General features: G+C 43.8%; 1 protein-coding gene across 7 annotated transcripts in view; it reads left to right on the plus strand.

The window, feature by feature from the left end:
- The window catches only part of garnl3 (GTPase activating Rap/RanGAP domain like 3), a 94,372-nt gene that overhangs the window by 49,770 nt on the left and 22,126 nt on the right, over nucleotides 1-22,476 (plus strand). For all 7 annotated transcript variants that reach the window (XM_029125072.2, XM_029125076.2, XM_029125074.2 and 4 more), the window contains exons 3-7: nucleotides 14,377-14,451; nucleotides 17,685-17,784; nucleotides 21,239-21,357; nucleotides 21,872-21,936; nucleotides 22,176-22,239. In XM_029125072.2, coding sequence (XP_028980905.1) covers nucleotides 14,377-14,451; nucleotides 17,685-17,784; nucleotides 21,239-21,357; nucleotides 21,872-21,936; nucleotides 22,176-22,239 — 423 coding nt within the window. The remainder of the gene's footprint in view (nucleotides 1-14,376; nucleotides 14,452-17,684; nucleotides 17,785-21,238; nucleotides 21,358-21,871; nucleotides 21,937-22,175; nucleotides 22,240-22,476) is intronic.

Consider the following 22,476-nt stretch of genomic DNA (forward strand, 5'->3'; position numbering starts at 1 on the left):
GGTGATGAACTTTAAGAGTCACCAAGTGTGGGTTTAAATAAAATACTGTGTCCTGGGGCTCTGCACTGTGTTGTGCCTAAGAATGGGTCTTTCCTGTTGTATATTTGCCAAATCCAGTACCACACCTCCTCATGCCTTATTGCTTACATACATAATGGGGATCTGGGCTGAACTTTTGACATTCCATCTAGTGTTGCAGTGCTTGTTTGGACACCAGCCATGGTCTTTCTGGCCTCTACAGTAAAGTGCATATTTTGTGTGGATCTTGGAGTGAACTGTCTAGTGGGTCACAGCAGCACAGATTTGGACTGGAGCCACAGTCTGGGCCGGTACAGGAAGTCCGCTGGGCAGGGCTGTGGATCCTGTGCCAGAGTGAATATTACCTCTGTGTCTGTAGTGCAGCACCAGCTATTAGGCAGACTGATCGTACAGACGTCACTGCATGGCCTCCTTGGACCACACACACACACACACACCGTGTCTTAGAGAGACAGAAAGAGGGAGGGAGATTAAGAAAGTCGGGGGGGGGGGCATAGAAAGAGAGAGATGGAGAGAGACAGTGAGACAGGGAGAGAGAGACGGTGAGACAGGGGGGGTAAGATAGACAGGGAGAGAGACAGGGAGAGAGAGAGAGACTGTGGGAAACAGACAGAGAGATTGAAAGAACTACACTCTGTGTGTGTTTGCATGCGTCTCAGCAGACCAAACCCCACACAGCCTGAAGGCCCCTTCTTACAAGGACAAGAGAGACAAAGGGACATTTAATTCCCCAAAAATACACCCTGTGAATACCCTAATCAATACCCACCAGCAAGAAGGACCAGATGAATCACACACACACACACGCGCCTGAATCTGGCTTTAAGGGATGTAAGTGCTGCTGAGATAAAGGGGGGGAGAGAGAGAGAGCGATAGAGATTGAGAGTGAGTGTCAGGTAAAGAGTGTGCAAGATGGATGGACTTTCTAACTTTAAAAAGGAGGAGTGGAGGAGTGGAGGAGTGGAGGGAAGGAGTTGTAGGAGGAGGGCTGGAGGGGTGGTTGGGGTTGCCCTCCACACCCGGTCAGGAGTGTCGTGCCAGATCCCAGAGGGACGGCGAGGAGTCAACAGCTTCTCTTCTGTCTATTCTTCTGTATTTGTGTTTCACCTGCGGTCTTTGTTTAAAACACTATTAGCTTCATTCGTTGTCAATTTGATGTGTGATGGTTTTATTAAAGGCCGTCAGGTTTGCGTGAGATGAGTTTAATTATCGCTTGCTGTGGCTGTATTGTATGTTACACAATCAGGCTTTGAGAGGCTTTAAATGGATTTGCTGCTGACAGACAGAAGATGAGGGAGATAGAAGTGGAGAGAGAAGGAGGGAGAGGGTGTGTGTGTGTGTGTGTGTGTGTGTGTGTACGTTCGTTTTGTTGGCCAGGATGACTACAAATTTGAGCATTATAGCATTCAATGAAGGGACCCTAAATCTAGACAGACATTCGTATAGAGACCCTTAAGGAACATTCTCCATGCTGATCTAGACAGTCATTCATATAGAGACCCTTAAAAAACGTTCCCCAGGCTGATCTAGACAGTCATTCATATAGAGACCCTTAATTTAGAAAAGTTCCCAAGGCTGATCTTTACAGTCATTCATATAGTGACCCTTAAGAAACATTCCCCAGGCTGATCTATAAAGTCATTGTGATGGTAATTATATCGATCAGAACTCTTTAAGAAGGAAGTACCGAGACGAAATACTCTTGGCACAAATTAACAGTTTATTAATCATTTGCAAATGAGAGGGACGCATCAACCACTTACAAACATAATCGTCCGAGGAGTCTCTAACTCAATATAACAGTATATATCACATACAAAAAGGGGTGTGGTAAGTTGTTGCCCATCTGTCTTGTGTATCATTTACCCAAAGGGTGTGCTGTCCCCCCACCTTATCCTTCTCAACTCCTGAGGAGACACAATGTCTGGACAATCAATCGAGACACTTAAGGGTTATACAGATTTACTGATTTACGAGTAACCATCTAATCCACTGGTGCCGGTCAAGGATGCTGGTCAAGGATGCCTCCCCAGGCAAACACCAGACCCCTCTCGGCATCTTTAACTAGTAACTCATTCATACATGTATAGGACGACCATGAATACAGTCATTCATATAGTGACCCTTAAGAAACGTTCCCCAGGCTGATCTAGACAGTCATTCATATAGAGACCCTTAATTTAGAAAAGTTCCTCATGCTGATCTAGACAGTCATTCATATAGAGACCCTTAATTTAGAAAAGTTCCTCATGCTGATCTAGACAGTCATTCATATAGAGACCCTTAAGAAACGTTCCTCATGCTGATCTAGACAGTCATTCATATAGAGACCCTTAAGAAACGTTCCTCATGCTGATCTAGACAGTCATTCATATAGAGACCCTTAAGAAACATTTAGTACACTAAAGGGTCAGAACATATTTTCAAAACTTGACAGACGATTTCCTGTATTCTATTAAAATCTCTCAGTATTTTTGAATTTACACAACTGATAGCCACACAAACACACCTCAGTTGGATTGTAATTATATGTGACAGGGCAGTGAAAAGTCTGTTAGGCTGTGTACAGTGTCCAAGCAGGTTAGGAAAATGTAAGCAGCAGGCTGGGAGAATTAGGGTCAGGTTGGGAATATGGCTTAGATGGTATGTGATTCTGTGCATATTGTGATTTTGCAGTAAGCGTTCAGTTTAGCTAAGGACTACTCAAGAAATTGGCTAATTGGCTAACATGCAGAAACAACCAGAACAAGAATGCATCTGTCATGCTTGTTAAGAAATTAAAGTTTGTGAGTTCCTTCTTCACAACAGAAACATTGAGGCATTTAAATGCATTAACATTTCCGTTAACGTTTACAGTATCAGTCAAAAGTCTCTCAATCAGCTTCATGAGGTAGTAGCTTGGAATGCCTTGTCAACAGTCTTGAAAATGTTATGTATATTATATTAATATTAGAATTTTATCATAACCCTTTAGTTTTGCACATTTGTATTTGTTTTATAACTACTGCCTACAGTTGTTTTAATGATGGCATTGTAAAAGGATGAGAAAAACACTGAAAACCTTCAATGCAATTCATTGACAACTTCAGCCCAATCCATCAGTCTCATCCATCGACCTAGTCCTTCGACCTAGTCCTTCAGCCTATCAACCTAGTCCATCAGCCTAGTCCATCAGCCTAGTCCTTCAGCCTAGTCTTCCTGATACAGAGCAGGTGCAACCTGTTTAATGGAATGTGGCAACAAAAAAAAATTAAGAGCTGTGTAAACCCCCCATATCATGACCACTGAGAATGAGTGCCTATCCACAGATGTAAACCATAGACTCTAGTATAACCCACTCAGTGGGCAATTTATTAAGTACACCCATGTAGTAGAAGGTTTAGTACCAGGTCGGGCCCATTTTGCATCCAGAATAGCCTGCATTCTTTGGTATGTGCAGTGACATGCTAATTGTGTCCAGCTTTGGTGATGGCCTGACCACACTCCTTATTTGTAGTTGATAGGTTTGGAACCCTGTGTGTTCCACATTAGCACAACACGAAGTCCTCAACCAGGAGGAACCTTTAGGCTGTGTGTATAGGCCCAGTGGCTGTACGTTTTTGATGAAGGGCAGTGCTAGATCAGGGAACCGTCTCCCCTGAGCTTGTTCAAGGCAGGATTGTGCCCTCATTCTCCCCTTTAGGGAACTGGGGTAGTGGACAAGAGCTAGGTCTGTAAAGCCATTTTTATTGCTGTTGTTTTCTGCCTGTGAAAACAGTTTATAAAGATATCTTTCCTAGACTGTGTTTGTCGTTGTGACTGTTGTCACAAATGCCGGAAATCCTGTTTGGCTTGTTTTCACTTGTTTCATTTGATTCTGTCAACATGGATTCGGTCCACATGTGCCTTCTCTTGCTGTTTACTGTAGCTAATGCTAACCGGTGTTAGCATTGTTGTTTTTCAAGGTGAGTCTGCGTGTTTAGAGACGTGTGTGTCTCTACCTGAAGGTTGTGTTATCCTTGTGGAGATCGGTGGAGCTGTATTGAATTGAATGTTTGCCTTGTTGGAGTTCAAACACTTCTCTGTCATCAGCGCTGACATCACTAGAGCTACAGTTCTGACATATGACTGGGAGGGTTAGAGGGGCCTGTGGTGGTCCAGTGATACTGTACCTCACACACTGAGTTCAGGCATCTCACCTTTTCTGTCTCTATCGGTGTCTGGTGAAAACATTTCCCTCGATCCAGTCAACCTCTGAACACAAAGACGATTGTCACCCACAAAGTGTCGTTACCCTTGCCCCACAAAGCCGTGGCCCTTGCTCTGCAAAGGAAACGATGTCTTCCAGATCTCAGAGTGAGGGCCGTAACTAATTGAAATGCTAACTGCGCCGACCATTTCACACACATTACACTGGCCATCGCTGTCATCCCCCTTCATCGTCAACAGCATCACATCCTGCATCTCACTCCTGGCTGGCCTCTGAAGCCAAGCAGGGTTGGTCCTGTCAGTGCCCGGATGGGAGACCAGATGCTACTGGGAGAGGTGTAAGGGCTAGTCGGGTCGACATATCAGATCCCAGGGCAGTGATGTGGACATTGCCCTGTGTAGATTGGACGGTAAACAGGGGTCCTAAGTCTCTGGTCAGTACAGACCACCTGGCACTTATTGTAAGAGTAAAATGTTAAAAAGGTAAAAAAGCCAATTGAGTGGCGAAGGTGGTTCGTTGGTCTTAGCCTCTGCTTCTGTTTCGGATGTCTCTGCAGGATGGGTTGAAATCTGGACGGCTCTCCTCTTACTGTCCCACACTTTCCTCTGTACAATAAAGGATAAAGTTCCCCCGAAAAAACATGAAGTAGCAAAAACATAGTATGTATGATTTAAAATGCAAGAGAATTTGGTCTCTACACATACAAACACACACACACACAGATTTATGCTTTTCTGTCCTTGTGGGGACCTCAGACATTTTCCCTATTAAAAATCCAATTTCCCTTAATCCTAATTCCGCCCCCAACCTCAATTGTTATTTTTACCAGACTTTTGGTCCCCACAGGTATAGTAAAACGTGTGCACACATTCACACAAACACAGACATTCACACGGACACACAGACAGACACACACACACACAAATAGTAACGCTCTCCGAAAGGCAAAACGGGAGCTTGCCAAGATGAAAACGATCTCACATCAAATATTAACATCTGCGCCACTCCCCCGCTGTGCTGTGTGATCTCCAGGCTCGCCTGAAGCACGCGCCCACACACGAGGCACTTCAGCCAGTCACAGCCTCCCAGAAGGGCCCCTTGACAGGCTTCAGCCTATGGCCACAGAATCTCCCTGCGCTCCATAACAGGCTAGACCACAGGTGTCAACATTATTCTACAGAGGTCCACGTCTGTCTGGATTTGGCTCCTCTTTCCCACTTAAAGTCACGGATTGGTTAGGGACTCCCGTCACCTGGTTTTCTAGGTCTTAATTGAAAGGGAATAAAGCACAAAATCAGCAGACACTGGGCCCCCCATGGAAGGAGACATTTGACTACCCTGCAGTAGAACAACACCGGCCAATTACAAGCCGGCAGTCAGGAATTTGGTGGTTTCGAACGGTCAGATGTAGAAATCTATTACCTAGGACAGGGAAGCATCTCCGTGATGCAGAGTAGGTATTCATGTCTGCTCCGTTGGTTGAATTTCTACCTCATAAGTTCTTAAGGTTCCGTCCTTCTGAACACATCTAAGACAATGTCCCGGGATTTGTCTAGCAACAGCCTGAGTGTGGTTTAGTTAATGACATCCTGGAGACACCAATGTCACGCCTCACCTGTTATACCATGCCCTTTATACTGATGTTCTCTGACCAGGACCAATGAAGGGTGTAGGGGGCCATTTAGGACACCTGACTGTCATGTGTTTGTGTTGTTTGAAGTGAGCATGTGTGTGATGACATCTGGTAGTTGAGCAATACATTGGATGTCCACCTGGATGAGTAATGGCTGTGCATTGGTAATATGTTATTACTGTTGTTTTTATTGTTGGTGGTGGGTTTTGTTTTTACAGTCAATCCTGCCGATAAGATACGGCCAGTAGGAAGACTGTGGTTTACTGATTTTTGTCAGTCCAATGACAAAGTTGCAAAATATCCATTCCTTAATAGCCAACAGGCAGAACATAAATGGGCTGTAAACAGCTGTCTTTACCACACAACCAGTTCCGGATTTCCCCTTTTGCTAACTGTTTTCAGGCTGTTTTATTATTCATTAGTTCAAGTAAAGATTTCCAGTCAAGTCATTTTAACAAGGCTTGCTGATCCTATATATAATCTATATCCAAACACACACATGCTCATAAGGTTTTTAGGCTGAGGCACTGGGTAAACTTTACCTGATTTAAAAATAAAATGGACCTTAACAGGAGCTCTCTTCTCTCTGTCTCTTGATGTCTTGTTTCCTGACATTTTTTCGTCCTGTTATTGAAATGCTTTTGATCCCCCTCCCCTTTGACAACAAGAGAGGATAAGTTGCTCTTGGAAAGGTCACAGTTGACCCACCTGCTGATCCCCTGTTTCCCTCTGACCTGTTCACCAACAACCTCATAGGCTTTGAACTCTGGGTAAACTCATGTGTGAAGGGTGTCATTTTACTGTTAATCGGTGTTCTGTAGATTGTATTCACTCTTGTAGACAGGGACAAATGCAAAACTGAATGACTTTTGTGCTTATGATGCAGGCCTGTAATCTTAGTGATTACATCCATACAGGACAATTCAAACAGAAAAGGTTTACTGCACTTACCCTCACCACAAGGTCACCAGAAGGTCACGGGAAGAGAGGGTGTGGACTTAATCAGAAACCCCTCTGCTTGTCCCCTGTCTGCTCCCAGCACCTGTTGTCAAAGTGCTGCCGAGAAAACCTTTCTTCATCTCTCTGTTTCTCTCTCTCTCTCTGTCTCCCTGTATGTCTCTTCTTTTCTTCCACTTTTTCTCCCTACATCTGTCCATTTCTTACACTCTCTCCATCCCTCTGTCTCTCTCTACGTCTCTCCTTTTCTCCCCCTCCCTCCCCGTTCCTCCCCCAGTGCTGACATGACTGTGCATAAACATTCTCTCTGATGAGATCAATTATCTATGAGTTGTCCCAGTCTCATCATAGATATATTCTCCTTCTCTCTTCTTATGTCCCACCATCCCCCACTCTCCCTTCATACCCCCCCCCCCACACACAAACACACACACACACTCTCTCCCTCTCTACATTTTCTTCTCCCTCCCTCCAAATACCTCTATACTGCAGTCTCCACTCCTCTGCAGGCCTGCGGGAAATAACAGTCCCTGTTAGTACGCTGAGGGCTAAATTATGTTTGTCAAATGTTTGAGCCGCTTTGCAAAATGGGAGCTATTTAAGAAGTGTGATCTGTGTGTTTGTTTTTCTGCATGAATTTGTATGCGTGTGTGTGTGTGTGTGTGTGTGTGTGCGTGCATGCAGAACATGGTTATTTAGTAGCATTACTGGAAACCGTGTTACTTTGGACGCTTTCAAAAGATAAGTGGCTGAGTCCACAAACAACCCTGGACCATTACGAGCCGTGTGGGAGAACTAGGCAGGCGGAGATACATGCAAATACACCAGACGTTGCTGTTGGAGAGGTCTTGGAGAGGTCCTGGAAGTGGCCTGTTTGACCTTTACATGAAGATGACCTTTGCTGTCAAGGTCCTAAAATACCAGCATCTTGTATCACCGGTGAGAGGTTATCATGTTGTAGACCCTGGGGTATCACGTTGAAGACCCTGGGGTATCATGTTGAAGAGCCTGGGGTATCACGTTGAAGAGCCTGGGGTATCACGTTGAAGAGCCTGGGGTATCACGTTGAAGACCCTGGGGTATCACATTGAAGACCCTGGGGTATCATGTTGAAGAGCCTGGGGTATCACGTTGAAGATCCTGGGGTATCATGTTGAAGAGCCTGGGGTATCACGTTGAAGAGCCTGGGGTATCACGTTGAAGAGCCTGGGGTATCACGTTGAAGAGCCTGGGGTAACACATTGAAGACCCTGGGGTATCACGTTGAAGACCCTGGGGTATTGGTGCAGAGTACCTCTGGTATTTGGGAGTGCCGTCAAATCCTCTTATTGTGCCCCCCCCATCTATTGATCTCTACCATTCTATTGGTTGTTTATTAAATGTACTGTAACAGAGAGCACTCCATTTCTCCCCTTCCTCCCTCCTTTATTTCAGTGGAATGGGTCTGCAGGGAATCATCAGAGTGCAGCATTTCCTCCTCTGCCATTCTGTTGTTGCATGATTTAGAATCAGGGGCATATACCCTCATCACACACACACACACACCCTCATCACACTCACCCTCATCACACACACAAACACACACCCTCATCACACACACGCCCTCATCACACACACACACACACCCTCATCACACACACAAACACACACCCTCATCACACACACGCCCTCATCACACACACACACACACCCTCATCACACACACCCTCATCACACACACACCCTCATCACACACACAAACACACACCCTCATCACACACACGCCCTCATCACACACAAACACACACCCTCATCACACACACACCCTCATCACACCCACACGTTTATCACACACACATACACGCACACACACACACACACGCACACACCCTCATCACACACACACCCTCATCACACACACACCTTCATCACACACACCCTCATCACACACACCCTCATCACACACACACCTTCATCACTCACACCCTCATCAAACGCAAACCTTCATCACACCCACACCTTCATCACACCCACACCTTCATCACACGCATACACCCTCATCACACGCACACCCTCATCACACGCACACCCTCATCACACACACACACCATCATCACACACACACACACCCTCATCACACGCACGCCTTCATCAGACACACACACCATCATCACACACACACACACACCCTCATCACACCCACACCTTCATCACACCCACACCTTCATCACACGCAAACACCCTCATCACACGCACACCCTCATCACACGCACACCCTCATCACACACACACACCATCATCACACACACACACACCCTCATCACACGCACTCCTTCATCACACACACATACCATCATCACACACACACACACCCTCATCACACGCACACCTTCATCACATGCACACCCTCATCACACACACACACCATCATCACACACACACACACCCTCATCACACGCACACCTTCATCAGACACGCCTTTAGCACACACACGGATGCTCACACATAAACACAAAGTCTTACATATACACACACACACGCACACAAGCATTAACCAGCTACACGCTCACACACACACACACACACACAGAGATTCATACACCTACTCCACTGTCTCACATAAATACTACTACACGTTAATCTCTATTCTCTGACACACACACTCATTCTCAGACACACACACACTCATTCTCTGATACACACACACTCATTCTCTGATACACACACACTCATTCTCTGATACACACACACTCATTCCCTGATACACACACACTCATTCTCTGACACACACACACTCATTCTCTGATACATACACCCTCAGCAGCATGCTGCATTGGTTTTCCCTCCATTATCTTGTGATTGGTCGGTTAATGTTGCAGGAAGAGAGAAGAGACCAGAGCACTGCTAAAAGCCTCACTGCCTGTCCATCACTCACACACTGATAAATATACAGACATACAAATATATAGTATATATAAACACACACATATACACCCTTTATATGAGAGCTCTCATCCATCACTGCACCTTTTATATGAGAGCTCTCATCCATCACTGCACCTTTTATATGAGAGCTCTCCTCCATCACTGTATCCTCTATGTGAGAGCTCTCCTCCATCACTGTATCCTCTATATGAGAGCTCTCATCCATCACTGTACCTTTTATATGAGAGCTCTCCTCCATCACTGTATCCTCTATATGAGAGCTCTCCTCCATCACTGTATCCTCTATATGAGAGCTGTCATTAATCACTGTCTCCTCTATATGAGCGCTGTCATCCATCACTGTATTCTCTATATGAGAGCTGTTATCCATCACTGTATCCTCTATGTGAGAGCTCTCATACATCACTGTATCCTCTATATGGGAGCTCTCCTCCATCACTGTATCCTCTATATGAGAGCTGTCATCCATCACTGTCTCCTCTATATGAGAGCTGTCATCCATCACTGTATCCTCTATATGGGAGCTCTCCTCCATCACTGTATCCTCTATATGAGAGCTGTCATTAATCACTGTCTCCTCTATATGAGAGCTCTCATCCATCACTGTATCCTCTATATGAGAGCTGTCATCCATCACTGTATCCTCTATATGGGAGCTCTCCTCCATCACTGTATCCTCTATATGAGAGCTGTCATTAATCACTGTCTCCTCTATATGAGAGCTCTCATCCATCACTGTATCCTCTATATGAGAGCTCTCATCCATCACTGTATCCTCTATATGAGAGCTCTCATCCATCACTGTATCCTCTATATGAGAGCTCTCATCCATCACTGTATCCTCTATATGAGAGCTCTCATCCATCACTTTATCCTCTATATGAGAGCTCTCATTCATCACTGTACCCTCTATATGAGAGCTCATACATCACTGTATCCTCTATATGGGAGCTCTCCTCCATCACTGTATCCTCTATATGAGAGCTGTCATCCATCACTGTATTCTCTATATGAGAGCTGTTATCCATCACTGTATCCTCTATGTGAGAGCTCTCATACATCACTGTATCCTCTATATGGGAGCTCTCCTCCATCACTGTATCCTCTATATGAGAGCTGTCATCCATCACTGTCTCCTCTATATGAGAGCTGTCATCCATCACTGTATCCTCTATATGGGAGCTCTCCTCCATCACTGTATCCTCTATATGAGAGCTGTCATTAATCACTGTCTCCTCTATATGAGAGCTCTCATCCATCACTGTATCCTCTATATGAGAGCTGTCATCCATCACTGTATCCTCTATATGAGAGCTGTCATTAATCACTGTCTCCTCTATATGAGAGCTCTCATCCATCACTGTATCCTCTATATGAGAGCTCTCATCCATCACTGTATCCTCTATATGAGAGCTCTCATCCATCACTGTATCCTCTATATGAGAGCTCTCATCCATCACTGTATCCTCTATATGAGAGCTCTCATCCATCACTGTATCCTCTATATGAGAGCTCTCATCCATCACTGTATCCTCTATATGAGAGCTCTCATTCATCACTGTACCCTCTATATGAGAGCTCATACATCACTGTATCCTCTATATGAGAGCTCTCACCCATCAATGTACACGGTATATAAGAGCTCTCACCCCTCACTGTTTTATTGTTCATTGACAAGTATTTAGGCATCTCTAATTTAGGCAGTGTAAGTGTTCATATTTGGTCCAGTGGACTAATGCTAAATATTAGCTATTTCTTTAACAGTGCTATAGACCCATCATGGGCTCTATGTTTAATGTTGTTATATGTAACTTCTATCTACTTCTAACCCTAACCCTTTTTACCTGTAATTTTAAAACACATAACCTTGTTGAATTGAAAATAAAATATTATGCCAATTTGTTTAAGAGATGCTCCAGTGTCTGTCACATGACTTACACAGGGGTGGCCTGCTAAACCTGCCGTTACTGTGCTTATTTCATGACATAGTGTTATTCCATGACATTGTGTTATTCCGACATAGTGTTATTCCATCGCAGTGTTATTCCATGACATAGTGTTATTTCATGATAGTGGTATTCCCTGACAGTGAGTGGACTGAATGCCTCTCTTGAAAGTGCAGGGCAGCTTGCAGGAATTATGGAAATATAAACAAACAAACATACACACTTTCCTGGACTTCCTGTCATCCTCTTGGCTTCTTCTGACCATTGCAGACCATCTGCTGTAGAACCCCATGCCTGCAGAGAGGGTCCTGTGAGCCAGCACTGTGCCGCGTTCTGCTGAACACTTTGGCAGTGCGCACCCCTACTTATATCATTCAGAGAATGACAGACTAGAGAGGAGAAATGGTTGAGGTGGAAAAAGGAGTAAAGAGGTGGAGGGTAAAGAGGGAGGGAGAAAGGAGAGAGCAGAGTGACAGTTAAAGAGGAAAGAGAGCTGCAGTCCAGGGGGTAGGAAAATGATGAAGACAGATAGCAGAGGGATATGATGGAGAGAGTAGAGGGGCAAGCTGGGGAGAGAGAAAGAGAGAAAAACAGAGAGTAAAGGGGGAAGATGGAGAGAGAGAAAGAGAGAGACAGAGAGTAGAGGGGGAAGATGGAGAGAGAGAAAGAGAGAAAGACAGAGAGTAGAGGGGGAAGATGGAGCGAGAGAAAGAGAGAAAGACAGAGAGTAGAGGGGGAAGATGGAGAGAGCGAAAGGAGGAGAGGTTCTGTGTTGGGTTGCCAGGCAACCAGGCTTTGTGCGGTCTGAGGGGCGAGAAGGATGAGAGGAGAGGTGGGGCATAGAAGGGGAGGGATCAAGTGGAGGAGGGAAGGAGGGGCACGGTGAACAAGAGGAGAGCAGGGGTGGAAGTCAGGTGTGGGAGAAGTGGAGGAGGTGCGGTGGAGGGGAGGAGAAAAGGATGCCCCCACAGTGAGAGGAGATTTCAGGGTGATGGTAGAGGCAGGGGACGTCATGGCTGTTTCCTCCTTTTTGGCTTCAGGGACCAGGGAAAACCGTAACACGGTGTCACCAGGTCACTTCCGGTTCCAACGTTGTATAGGGGGATCTGTGGGTGAGGTTTTCAACCGAGCATGGCCCTGCCCAAGTGTGAGGGCCCAGTGGCCCTTTAGTGGTTAGGTTTAGGGAAATTTGAGAAAGGCTTGAATGACCGTAGCAAACCCCCAGTTTATTTGAATGTAATCCAGCATTCCCCCTGGTGGCCAGTTTTCAGATATAAATAGTATTTTCCCCCACCTGGACAAACGTCTAATTTACATGTGGATCTGATTTGCATGGAACACGCACGCAAACATCGACACAGCTCCAGCTGGTCCTGTATTATGACCGGAGGGCCATTGTAAACCAAAGCGGGTGTCATTATTAGGACGAGAGCAGTACGTATAAACACAGAAGATGAATCACGGTGGCCGGAGCTCGATCCATCCATGTTTTGTCTACTGTGCCGGCATAGTGACTGCTTTCACTGTGAACACTGCCTATCTTATTCACTGGCAGTGACGGCAGTATAAATGACGCAGTGATGACAAAACCTGACGGGATTAAGTAAAGCCACAGCCAATCTGACCTTTCCCCAAAAAGCCCATTCTTAAACGAAACATCTGGAAAGAATTGCCGTACGGTGTGTTTGGATTCATTGGTCGGAGGACTCATGCAGTAGTCATTCAGTCGGTACCTCAGCCAACTAGGGGACATCTTAAAGATGCTCAAGGGACCAGGGCACAACATTCTGATTCCTGTAACGTTGCTGACACATGCTAATGATGGCTGTCATGTCTTTGTTCCTCTTCATCGTTCTCAGACTGTCCATGCCACACGTTCTGCTTAGTTCTATTGTGTCGTGATAATGTTTACAACCTACGCTGTGTCTCTTTTCCTGTCTGTCTTTCTTTTCCTGGGTCTTACTCTCTCTCCATCTCCCACTCTCTCTCCTGCTTTCTGTTTCTCCCCCTGCTTCACCATATGGGGTTAACGATATGAGACATTGTTTTTTGCTGAAGGCACTGCTTGCAGTGCTTCATTCTTTATTTGAAATTTGCCACATTAGATGAATTGTCCCAATAAAGGTTATCTGAAGAAAAAGAACTCTCTGTCCTCCCTCCCCTCCCCCTCCCCCTTACCTACTCTCCCCCTCCTAACTGCCCTCCCCTCCCTCCTCCCTAACCTCTTTCCCCCTCCCTCCTCCCTACTCTCCCCCTCCTAACTGCCCCTCCTCCCTCCTCCCTAACCTCTCTCCCCCTCCCTCCTCCCTACTCTCCCCCTCCTAACTGCCCTCCCCTCCCTCCTCCCTAACCTCTTTCCCCCTCCCTCCTCCCTACACTCCCCCTTACCTACTCTCCCCCTCCTAACTGCCCTCCCCTCCCTCCTCCCTAACCCCTCTCCCCCTCCCTCCTCCCTAACCCCTCTCCCCCTCCCTCCTCCCTAACCTCTCTCCCCCTCCCTCCTCCCTACACTCCCCCTCCTAACTGCCCTCCCCTCCCTCCTCCCTAACCCCTCTCCCCCTCCCTCCTCTCTAACCCCTCTCCCCCTCCCTCCTCCCTAACCTCTCTCCCCATCAATCCTCCCTCCCCTTCCCCTCCCTTCCCCCTCCTCTCTACCCTCCCCCCTCCCTCCTCTCTCTCCATTCTAGTTGATCTCCAGTGATGCTGATGGAGCCATACAGAGAGCTGGACGCTTCCGAGTTGAGAATGGCTCATCAGATGAGGTGAGGCTCCCTGCGTTTAAACACACTATTGTGTGTGTGTGTGTGTGTGTGAGTGTGTGTGCGCGCGTGTGTGTGTATCTGTTACTCAGTGCTATGAGGAAGCCCCATCATGGCAGTTAAAGTAGAAATAAGGAACCAATATATTCTCACGTCTATATCCGGGACTGCATACAGCTAGCAGGCAGTACACACAATATATTTGTATTTCTACACACTGTCAGTGGTCAGTCTGAGGATGTATAAATATAATCTCTACACACTGTTAGTGGTATTTTATCGAGGTCCACCCAGAGAAAAAAAAACATAGAGAACACTGACAGTACATTAACAGTACATCCTTGAATGCTGCATTCTGTGTGTGTACATTAACTGAATTTAGCCGGTTCAGTACTTTCAACGCAACCTTTTAAAAATGCCAGTAGTGAGGTCAACCTCCTCGTTGAGCCAGGAGAGATTAAGATACATGTTATTATCTGCTCTTTGTAGTTTGCATGTGTCCTTCTTTGTTACCCTTAACCCGCTTGTTGTCCAGGTGTGATGAAACTAATGCCTGTAGGACTTGTTCAGTCTATTCTGATGTTTGAAAAAAGATTTTAGATTTTAGTTTGTTTTGACAGTGTGAACTTGCAGTCGGAAACTGTAGGACTTGTTCAGTCTATTCTGATGTTTGAAAAAATATTTTAGATTTTTGTTTGTTTTGACAGTGTGAACTTGCAGTCGGAAACTGTAGGACTTGTTCAGTCTATTCTGATGTTTGAAAAAAGATTTTAGATTTTTGTTTGTTTTGACAGTGTGAACTTGCAGTCGGAAACAGTTTAGTCCCCTTCACTTAGTTGAGGATTACTTTTAAATTACTTGAATTTTTTGAGAAATTTCTGAGCAGTTATAATGGGTGACTAATCTCTAGACACCCATTATAAAAGTAACTGAAGCAACTTTTGATTGTATTTTTTTTTTTACTGTTCTACCTGACATGCAGTTATTTATCTATGAGGTCAGTGAAAGATCATGAAAAAGAACAGAAACAGTGAAGTTAGGTAATGTGCAGTATAGGCTATTTCAGTGGTTAACAAAAAATCTCTTGACACAAATATGTCAAAGTAAAGCCATGGTGCATTTATATTAAGCATTATAGTTGCAAAAGTAATGTCACTTCTAACTCCAAAACAAAATCAGCTTGACTAACAAGTTATTGTGAGTTTTCTCTACTGAAGCCAGCACATCGTGACGGCTGAGCTTTAGCTACTGGAACTCAAACTGCCAACTTCTGGCAAGGGTTAGCAGGATACTGCAAAATAACATTAGCTATTCAGAGTGCATAAACCAGTGACACATTTGAAGCTCACTTGTTCTCTCAGAAGCAGAAGTAGCAACTGTTATGGTGCACGTCCACTGTTCCGGCACAAACGTGCCTGCAAACGCTTCGCCTTGCCTCAGAGGGCGGTTTGTGGGTGTATCCGCTATGGGTGTTTGTTTTTAAGTGGTGGAGGACTGTGTTGAAGTTCTTTTTTAAGTTTAAGATGAAACCAACCCAAATAATTTTTCTCATGGGCAAAGTAAAAACACCCGTCATCATGTGCACTATGCTAGCAGGCTGCGTGTTTCTGTGGTGCTGCCATATAACAACTCAATGCTAAATAAACACAGTGCTAACCTATAAAACGGACCTGAGACCAACAATCTCTGCCACCATACTCCAAGCATTATTGCGCTAGTCTCCCCTGCTATAATTTGCTTTTCCTCCGTTTGGTAGCAGGATGTTTCAAATGGAACAAATATATCGTGCTGTTGCAAGGAATAACAAGGAAGACCCTCTCTTGTTTATGAAAGACTCTACTTCCATTTGGATATGCACCACTCGTTAGCCAGATTCATTTCCAAAATATTGACCGTGGTCCAACCTCTGAACGTGCCGGAACAACTCAAACGGCCACGCTATCTTCCTGAGGTGCTTTGTGCAACCGTCAACGACGCCTTGCCGCTGTTCATAGAAAATGAATTGTATCCGTCCGAGGTGGCGGGCCTAATTACATGTTGTTTCAGGTGCAATTTCATGTGGGATAAATTCCAAAGCATAGCCCACTTGCAGAGCTAGCTAGCAATCTTCAGGCCACATAGTATACATCTTACTGAACATCTTTTCCTTAATAAAATGTGTCAGATGTTTTGAACAAGTTTCCTTAAACTTCCACTGAATCCTACTCACTTCTAGAATCCTATTTAATTCTAGAATCCTATTTACTTCTAGAATCCTACTCACTTCTAGAATCCTATTTACTTCTAGAATCCTACTCACATCTAGAATCCTATTTACCTCTAGAATCCTATTTACTTCTAGAATCCTATTTACTTCTAGAATCCTACTCACTTCTAGAATCCTATTTACTTCTAGAATCGTATTCACTATTGTCCTTTTGTTTATTGACTTCCTTATCCCCCACACACACTATTGGTTGTAACCGTTAGGATTTAGGGCTCGGTATAGAGTCAAGGTTAATGCTAGCATTTGGTTAGGGTTAGGATGAGTAAAAGTAGGATATCAAGGAGAATACATGATATTCTCATTTATATACCTGTGTCACTTTAACCTGTGTGTTTATACAGAAGTAACCTTTCACCTAAATCTGTAGTCTGGTGTTGAGAAACATGACGATTGGGTTTTTGGGTGAGAAGGTTAAAACGACCTGAAAACTGAATGGAATTCGGAATTTACTTGTGTTTGTGTTTGAAGAATCCACAATGGGCCACTTGGTGGTAATATTGATGTCCAGAGGGTTTTAAAAGAACTGTTCTCCTTTTAGCAACACAACACATCAGTCTGGGGAACAACGTGTGCACACACACACTAAACAAACTGTTTGTTTTAAAGGTCAGCCTGTAGGTCATTGCGTGTGTTTATTGGGTCAAATCAGTGTGCGTGTTTGTGTGTAATAGTGACGATGGAGTTGTGATCTGCCTGTGGACCATAGAGAATCATAATAAGTAATGTGAATGTTATAATGACTGTATTAACCTCCTGAGACCATGTGTCCACATATGAGGTCACTATGTTTCAGTAAAATAAATGCAATGTCATCATACGAGGACATCATTGTTTCAGAAAAGTACTTCCTGTTCAAAGACAATGCTTAGATATTATACTCATCAGGTCCTGCTAATCCCACATAGCTAAGAGGAATTACATATGCATGCTGGTTAAATATTGTGTTTCACTGCTTTGTGTGTGTTTATAGACGACGGACTACACTCCAGGAACCTGGAGAAGAACTGATGTTCATCTGGAAAACCCAGAATACCACACCAGATGGTTCTTCAAATACTTCCTGGGAAAAGGTCTGTTTTGATTCCTGCATCTGTCTCCCAGTTTATACCTGACTCTAACATGTTCTTTACTTAGATAAAAAAAAGATATGATCATTATTAGATCAACATTTGTTGTTTCGTTGTCTAAAATTGTGGGAACAATCAGTATGTGGACAAGACCAGGACACTTGATCATCCAATATCAACAGGGCTTCACCCTGACTGCTGTTGAACATAATGGGCCGGTTTTGCGGACCAAGATTAAGCCTAATCTTGGGCTAAAACATAACGCTCAACGGAAATCTCTTTAGATTAAACTGGGCTTAGACGTGTCCGTACAATGCAACCAACATTTAATTTGCCAGATCAACAACGGATGACCACATTAACATGTAACTGATGTCCACGTTAACATGTAACTGATGACCACGTTACCATGTAGCTGATGACCACATAAACATTAAATGATGACTACGTTAACATGTAACTGATGACCACGTTACCATGTAACTGATGACCACGTTACCATGTAGCTGATGACCACGTAAACATGTAAATGATGACCACTTTAACATGTAACTAATGACCACGTTAACATGTAACTGATGACCACATGACCATGTAACTGATGACCACTTTAACATGTAACTGATGACCACTTTAACATGTAACTGATGACCACGTTAACATGTAACTGCCAAGGTGGTAAATAATGCATTATGCTTCATCCTCCTTTAGCTCCCTCCCTCATTCCTAACACAAAGCTGTGTGTTTGTGTGTGTGTGTGTCTGTGTGTGAGTGTGTGGGTGGGTGGCTGGGTGTGTGCACGTGTCAAGCACAGAAAAACAAGGCCTCAAGTCTAAATCCAAGTGACCTGATTTAAATTAGGAATGAATACTGATGATAGACAGAGCAAAGAAAAGAAGGGGCGGTAAAGACTGAGAGATGGAGGGAGGGAGATGGAGAAATGAGATAGGGATGGAGAGAGAAATGGAGTCAGGAGTGAGGTAAGGAGAGCGATGGATGGGGGAGATGAAGGGAGGAATGAGAAGAGGTAGAGAAAGAGAATGAGAGAGAGGGAAAGGGATGAAATGAAAGAGCAGCTACTGTTTTTAATTGGGTTTGTGGGGGTCTGTTCAGTGTCTGAATATGTTGCCGTGTCAACCAGGAAAACAGTGAGCTGAGTGTAGAGCTTTTCTTAGGTCCTGTTGTGTAAATCTCACTCAAACGCACACACTACTCTCACATTCTATACAATTAACGCCCACCAGAAATGAACAGAAAAGTATATAACCACTAATGAACCCACCATGAAAAAACATGAGGTTTTTGTGGTTGAATGAGGTAAATGTTAGGGTTAGGGTGTTTGTACAGTTTTTCTCTATTGCTTACAAGCATTGGTCAATACTGAAACCACAATAACAAAACTCTTCACACAGTGTGCATTACCAACATGCATCGTTGCAAAACAGTTAATCTCACCCCCAAAACTCACTAAAACCACCAAAACACTTCATACATGTCTCAAAACAAGCTTGTTCCACCAAGATAATTTGGCAACAATTCTCACTCAGAAACACACACTGTCACTCATAACACACTGACCTAAACTAAAATCAGGGATCTTTGGGTCCCTGAAAAGCGCTATATAAATATAATATATAATTATTATTATCATTACATAAATGACAAAGTTTTATAAAATTATTTTTCAAATAAATCAGTATTTGATCACAGAATAAGAAAAACACCTCACTTTAATGACTTTACTAAAGTATATGGAACAAGAATGAATCAGAAATGCTGCAATTTGAAGGAATATCCTTAATTTCTTCTACATCTTTGCATATAGTACATTTTACTTTTGAAAAATAATAAGTTCAAACAAAAAACAAATTTACCCAAATTCCAGGCCTGCAACAAAAACAAACAAAGAGCAACAAGTATAGTATAATCACTAGCCTCTGTGTATTGTAGGGGCCAATGAGTGGTTTGTGTAACAGTAAACCATCATTGGACAGTGCTGCACACAATGGCACTCATTTATCAAAAGTGTGTACACCAAATTTCCAGCGTATACCTGGCGTACACCCAAAACCACGGTGACTTTGAGATTTATCAATATGGACGTTGGCGTACGGCACTCTCAAATCCTACGCCAGCTCAGGAGGTGGTGTACGCACGTTTTGAGAAAAAAAAATCCTAACGCACTGACAAACTAAAAGATATGATATATTATGACCCACTGTAAAAAAAACAACAACATAATAATTACAAACTTCAGTGTTTATTTTTGTGCAACATGGACTTCAATGTTTAATTTGTGTGACTTTACCAAAGCATTTGATTTATATGTATTCCTTCAGATGTGCGCTTTACATGACGTTTCAGTGTTAGGCCCGGCAGTTGCGTTACTGGGTTCAGTAATAAAAGGCTTTTAATGACCAATATATAATTCAGACTGACAAAATAATAAAAATGACATTCTTCTTCTTTTAAATAATAATAATAATAATAGAAATAATAATAATAACAACATTCTTCTTCTAAATAACAATAAACGTCATTAATAATAAATATCATAAAATGATAAGACGAATATTACAAATTGTCATGCAATTATTAATGTGAATGAATGGTACTCCACATCACATCATCATCTTTTATTCCGCTTTTTAAACTGCCAAATAAAACAATTTTATTTATTTCTACTTCCCTGGTGATCGTCTCAATCTCCACGTCAGAGAAGTTTCTCTTTTTTGCCGTATTCCGTGTGTTCATGGCGTAAAATGAGGGCGTGGGGGAAGCGGAGACTTGAATATATAGGGGCGTGTTATTCTAATGACGATCGTTTTCAGCCGCGGCATTTATCAAGGGCAGGTATTGCGTACACCTGGATTTTAAAGGTACGCACAGATTCATAAATCAGGCGGTGAGAGGAGTGTAAGCAAAATGTTACGCCAACATATACACCCGTTTCTACGCAAGAATGATAAATGAGGGCCATTGTGATGTTAGCTCCTCTCTGGCCTGGGACATCCATGGTGGCTCACTATCCAATCACATTTCTGACTAAATATTCTAACATAATTAAAATGTCCTAACAAATATCAAACATTTTCTTTATATTTCAATCTGGATACTGCAGAAATGCACACCAGTTGCCATCATTCTGTTTTGAATGTGTTTTTAACTGTTTTGAGAACAGTGTATTTGAGAAAACATGTGCTGTGAATATATTGTTATGTAGGTGGTTGAGTTTGAATGAGAAAAGAGTTCATGGATTTTGGGGAATGTGTTCATTGAATGCATTTTGTGTGAAAGCAATGAGAAATTATTCACAGTTTGGTTTCGCATACGCTTCCATTTGCTGACTGTGTGAAGAGTTTTGTTAATGTAACTTCTGTATTGTTCGATGCTTGTAAGCAATCGGGAAAAACTGTAATGGGAAGTGAGGATTGAGGTGTGTGTTTTCTCCCTCCAGTCCACCAGAACTACATTGGTACGGATGCAGAGAAGAACCCCTTCTACCTGTCTGTGGTCCTGTCTGACCAGAACAACCAACGGGTCCCTCAGTACCGAGCCATCCTGTGGAGGAAAACAGTAAGTCCCTGACCCAGTATCAGATTACTTTCCCAAGTCGTACTGGTATAGATTACATTCCCAAGTCCTACTGGTATAGATTACATTCCCAAGTCCTACTGGTATGGACATTGAGGGTTGCCAATACGGAACGTCAAGCATTGGTCTTGGCTTTAGCGTGTCTGTGTGTCTCTGTGTGTGTGTGTGTGTCTGAGTGTGTCTGTGTGTGTGTTTGTGTGCTTGTGTGTGCGTCTATGTGTGTGTCTGTGTGTGTGTGTGTGTGTGTGTGTCTGTGTGTCTGTGTGTGTGTGTTTGATGGGGCGATAACATGGAGACATCCAGCCTCCTCACTGAGCTCCTGATCAGATCCAAGCTGCACCCTGATTAAGATGGTCCACTCTCTTGTCACGTAGATGATTACACTTATCATGATGTCTACTTTATTTCCACATGCAGACCTTGGATAATGGCATTAAATCTCCTCCATTTCTCTCCCCCTCTCTGCTCCTCCCCTCCGCTCCTCAACCTCCAAAAGGGTACTCTAAAGATCAGCCTGCCATACAGTCCGACCAAAACGTTATCGGTCAAGTCCATCTTAAGGTAGGCCCTGCTGGGGTTGCTGCTCTTTGCCTGGTCTGTTTCACTCTGACATGTTCATTATGGATGTGGAGTATTGTATGGAAACTGAACGAATGAATCTGAATCTGAAGCACATGATGGAGTGGATGCAGTTCATCCAATGCAATAGAAAATATGAAAAGCCTTTGTTAATCAAGCCCTCTCTCTTTCTTCTTCATTGTTCTTCTTCTTCTTATCCCCTCGTCCTCTTCCTCTTGCAGTGCGATGAACATGGACAGGTTTGAGAAAGGCCCGAGGGAGATTCTCAACCCGGAGATACAGAAGGTGTGATCATTCTGACCTGGCTAGCTATACGATAGAACTGCTCAATTGCTCCATTCGTCCTGGTGTCCTGGTCTGAAAGTCATTTTGATTTACAGATTTACGATTGGGGTCCCATTTGGGAGTCTTACAAAGTTGTGTGGGAGTCACTGGGAATCATTTGGGAGTCTCACAAAGTTGTGTGGGAGTCACTGGGAATCATTTGGGAGTCTCACAAAGTTGTGTGGGAGTCACTGGGAA

This window comes from Esox lucius, chromosome 14 (assembly GCF_011004845.1).
Source record: "Esox lucius isolate fEsoLuc1 chromosome 14, fEsoLuc1.pri, whole genome shotgun sequence".
NCBI lineage: Eukaryota > Metazoa > Chordata > Actinopteri > Esociformes > Esocidae > Esox > Esox lucius.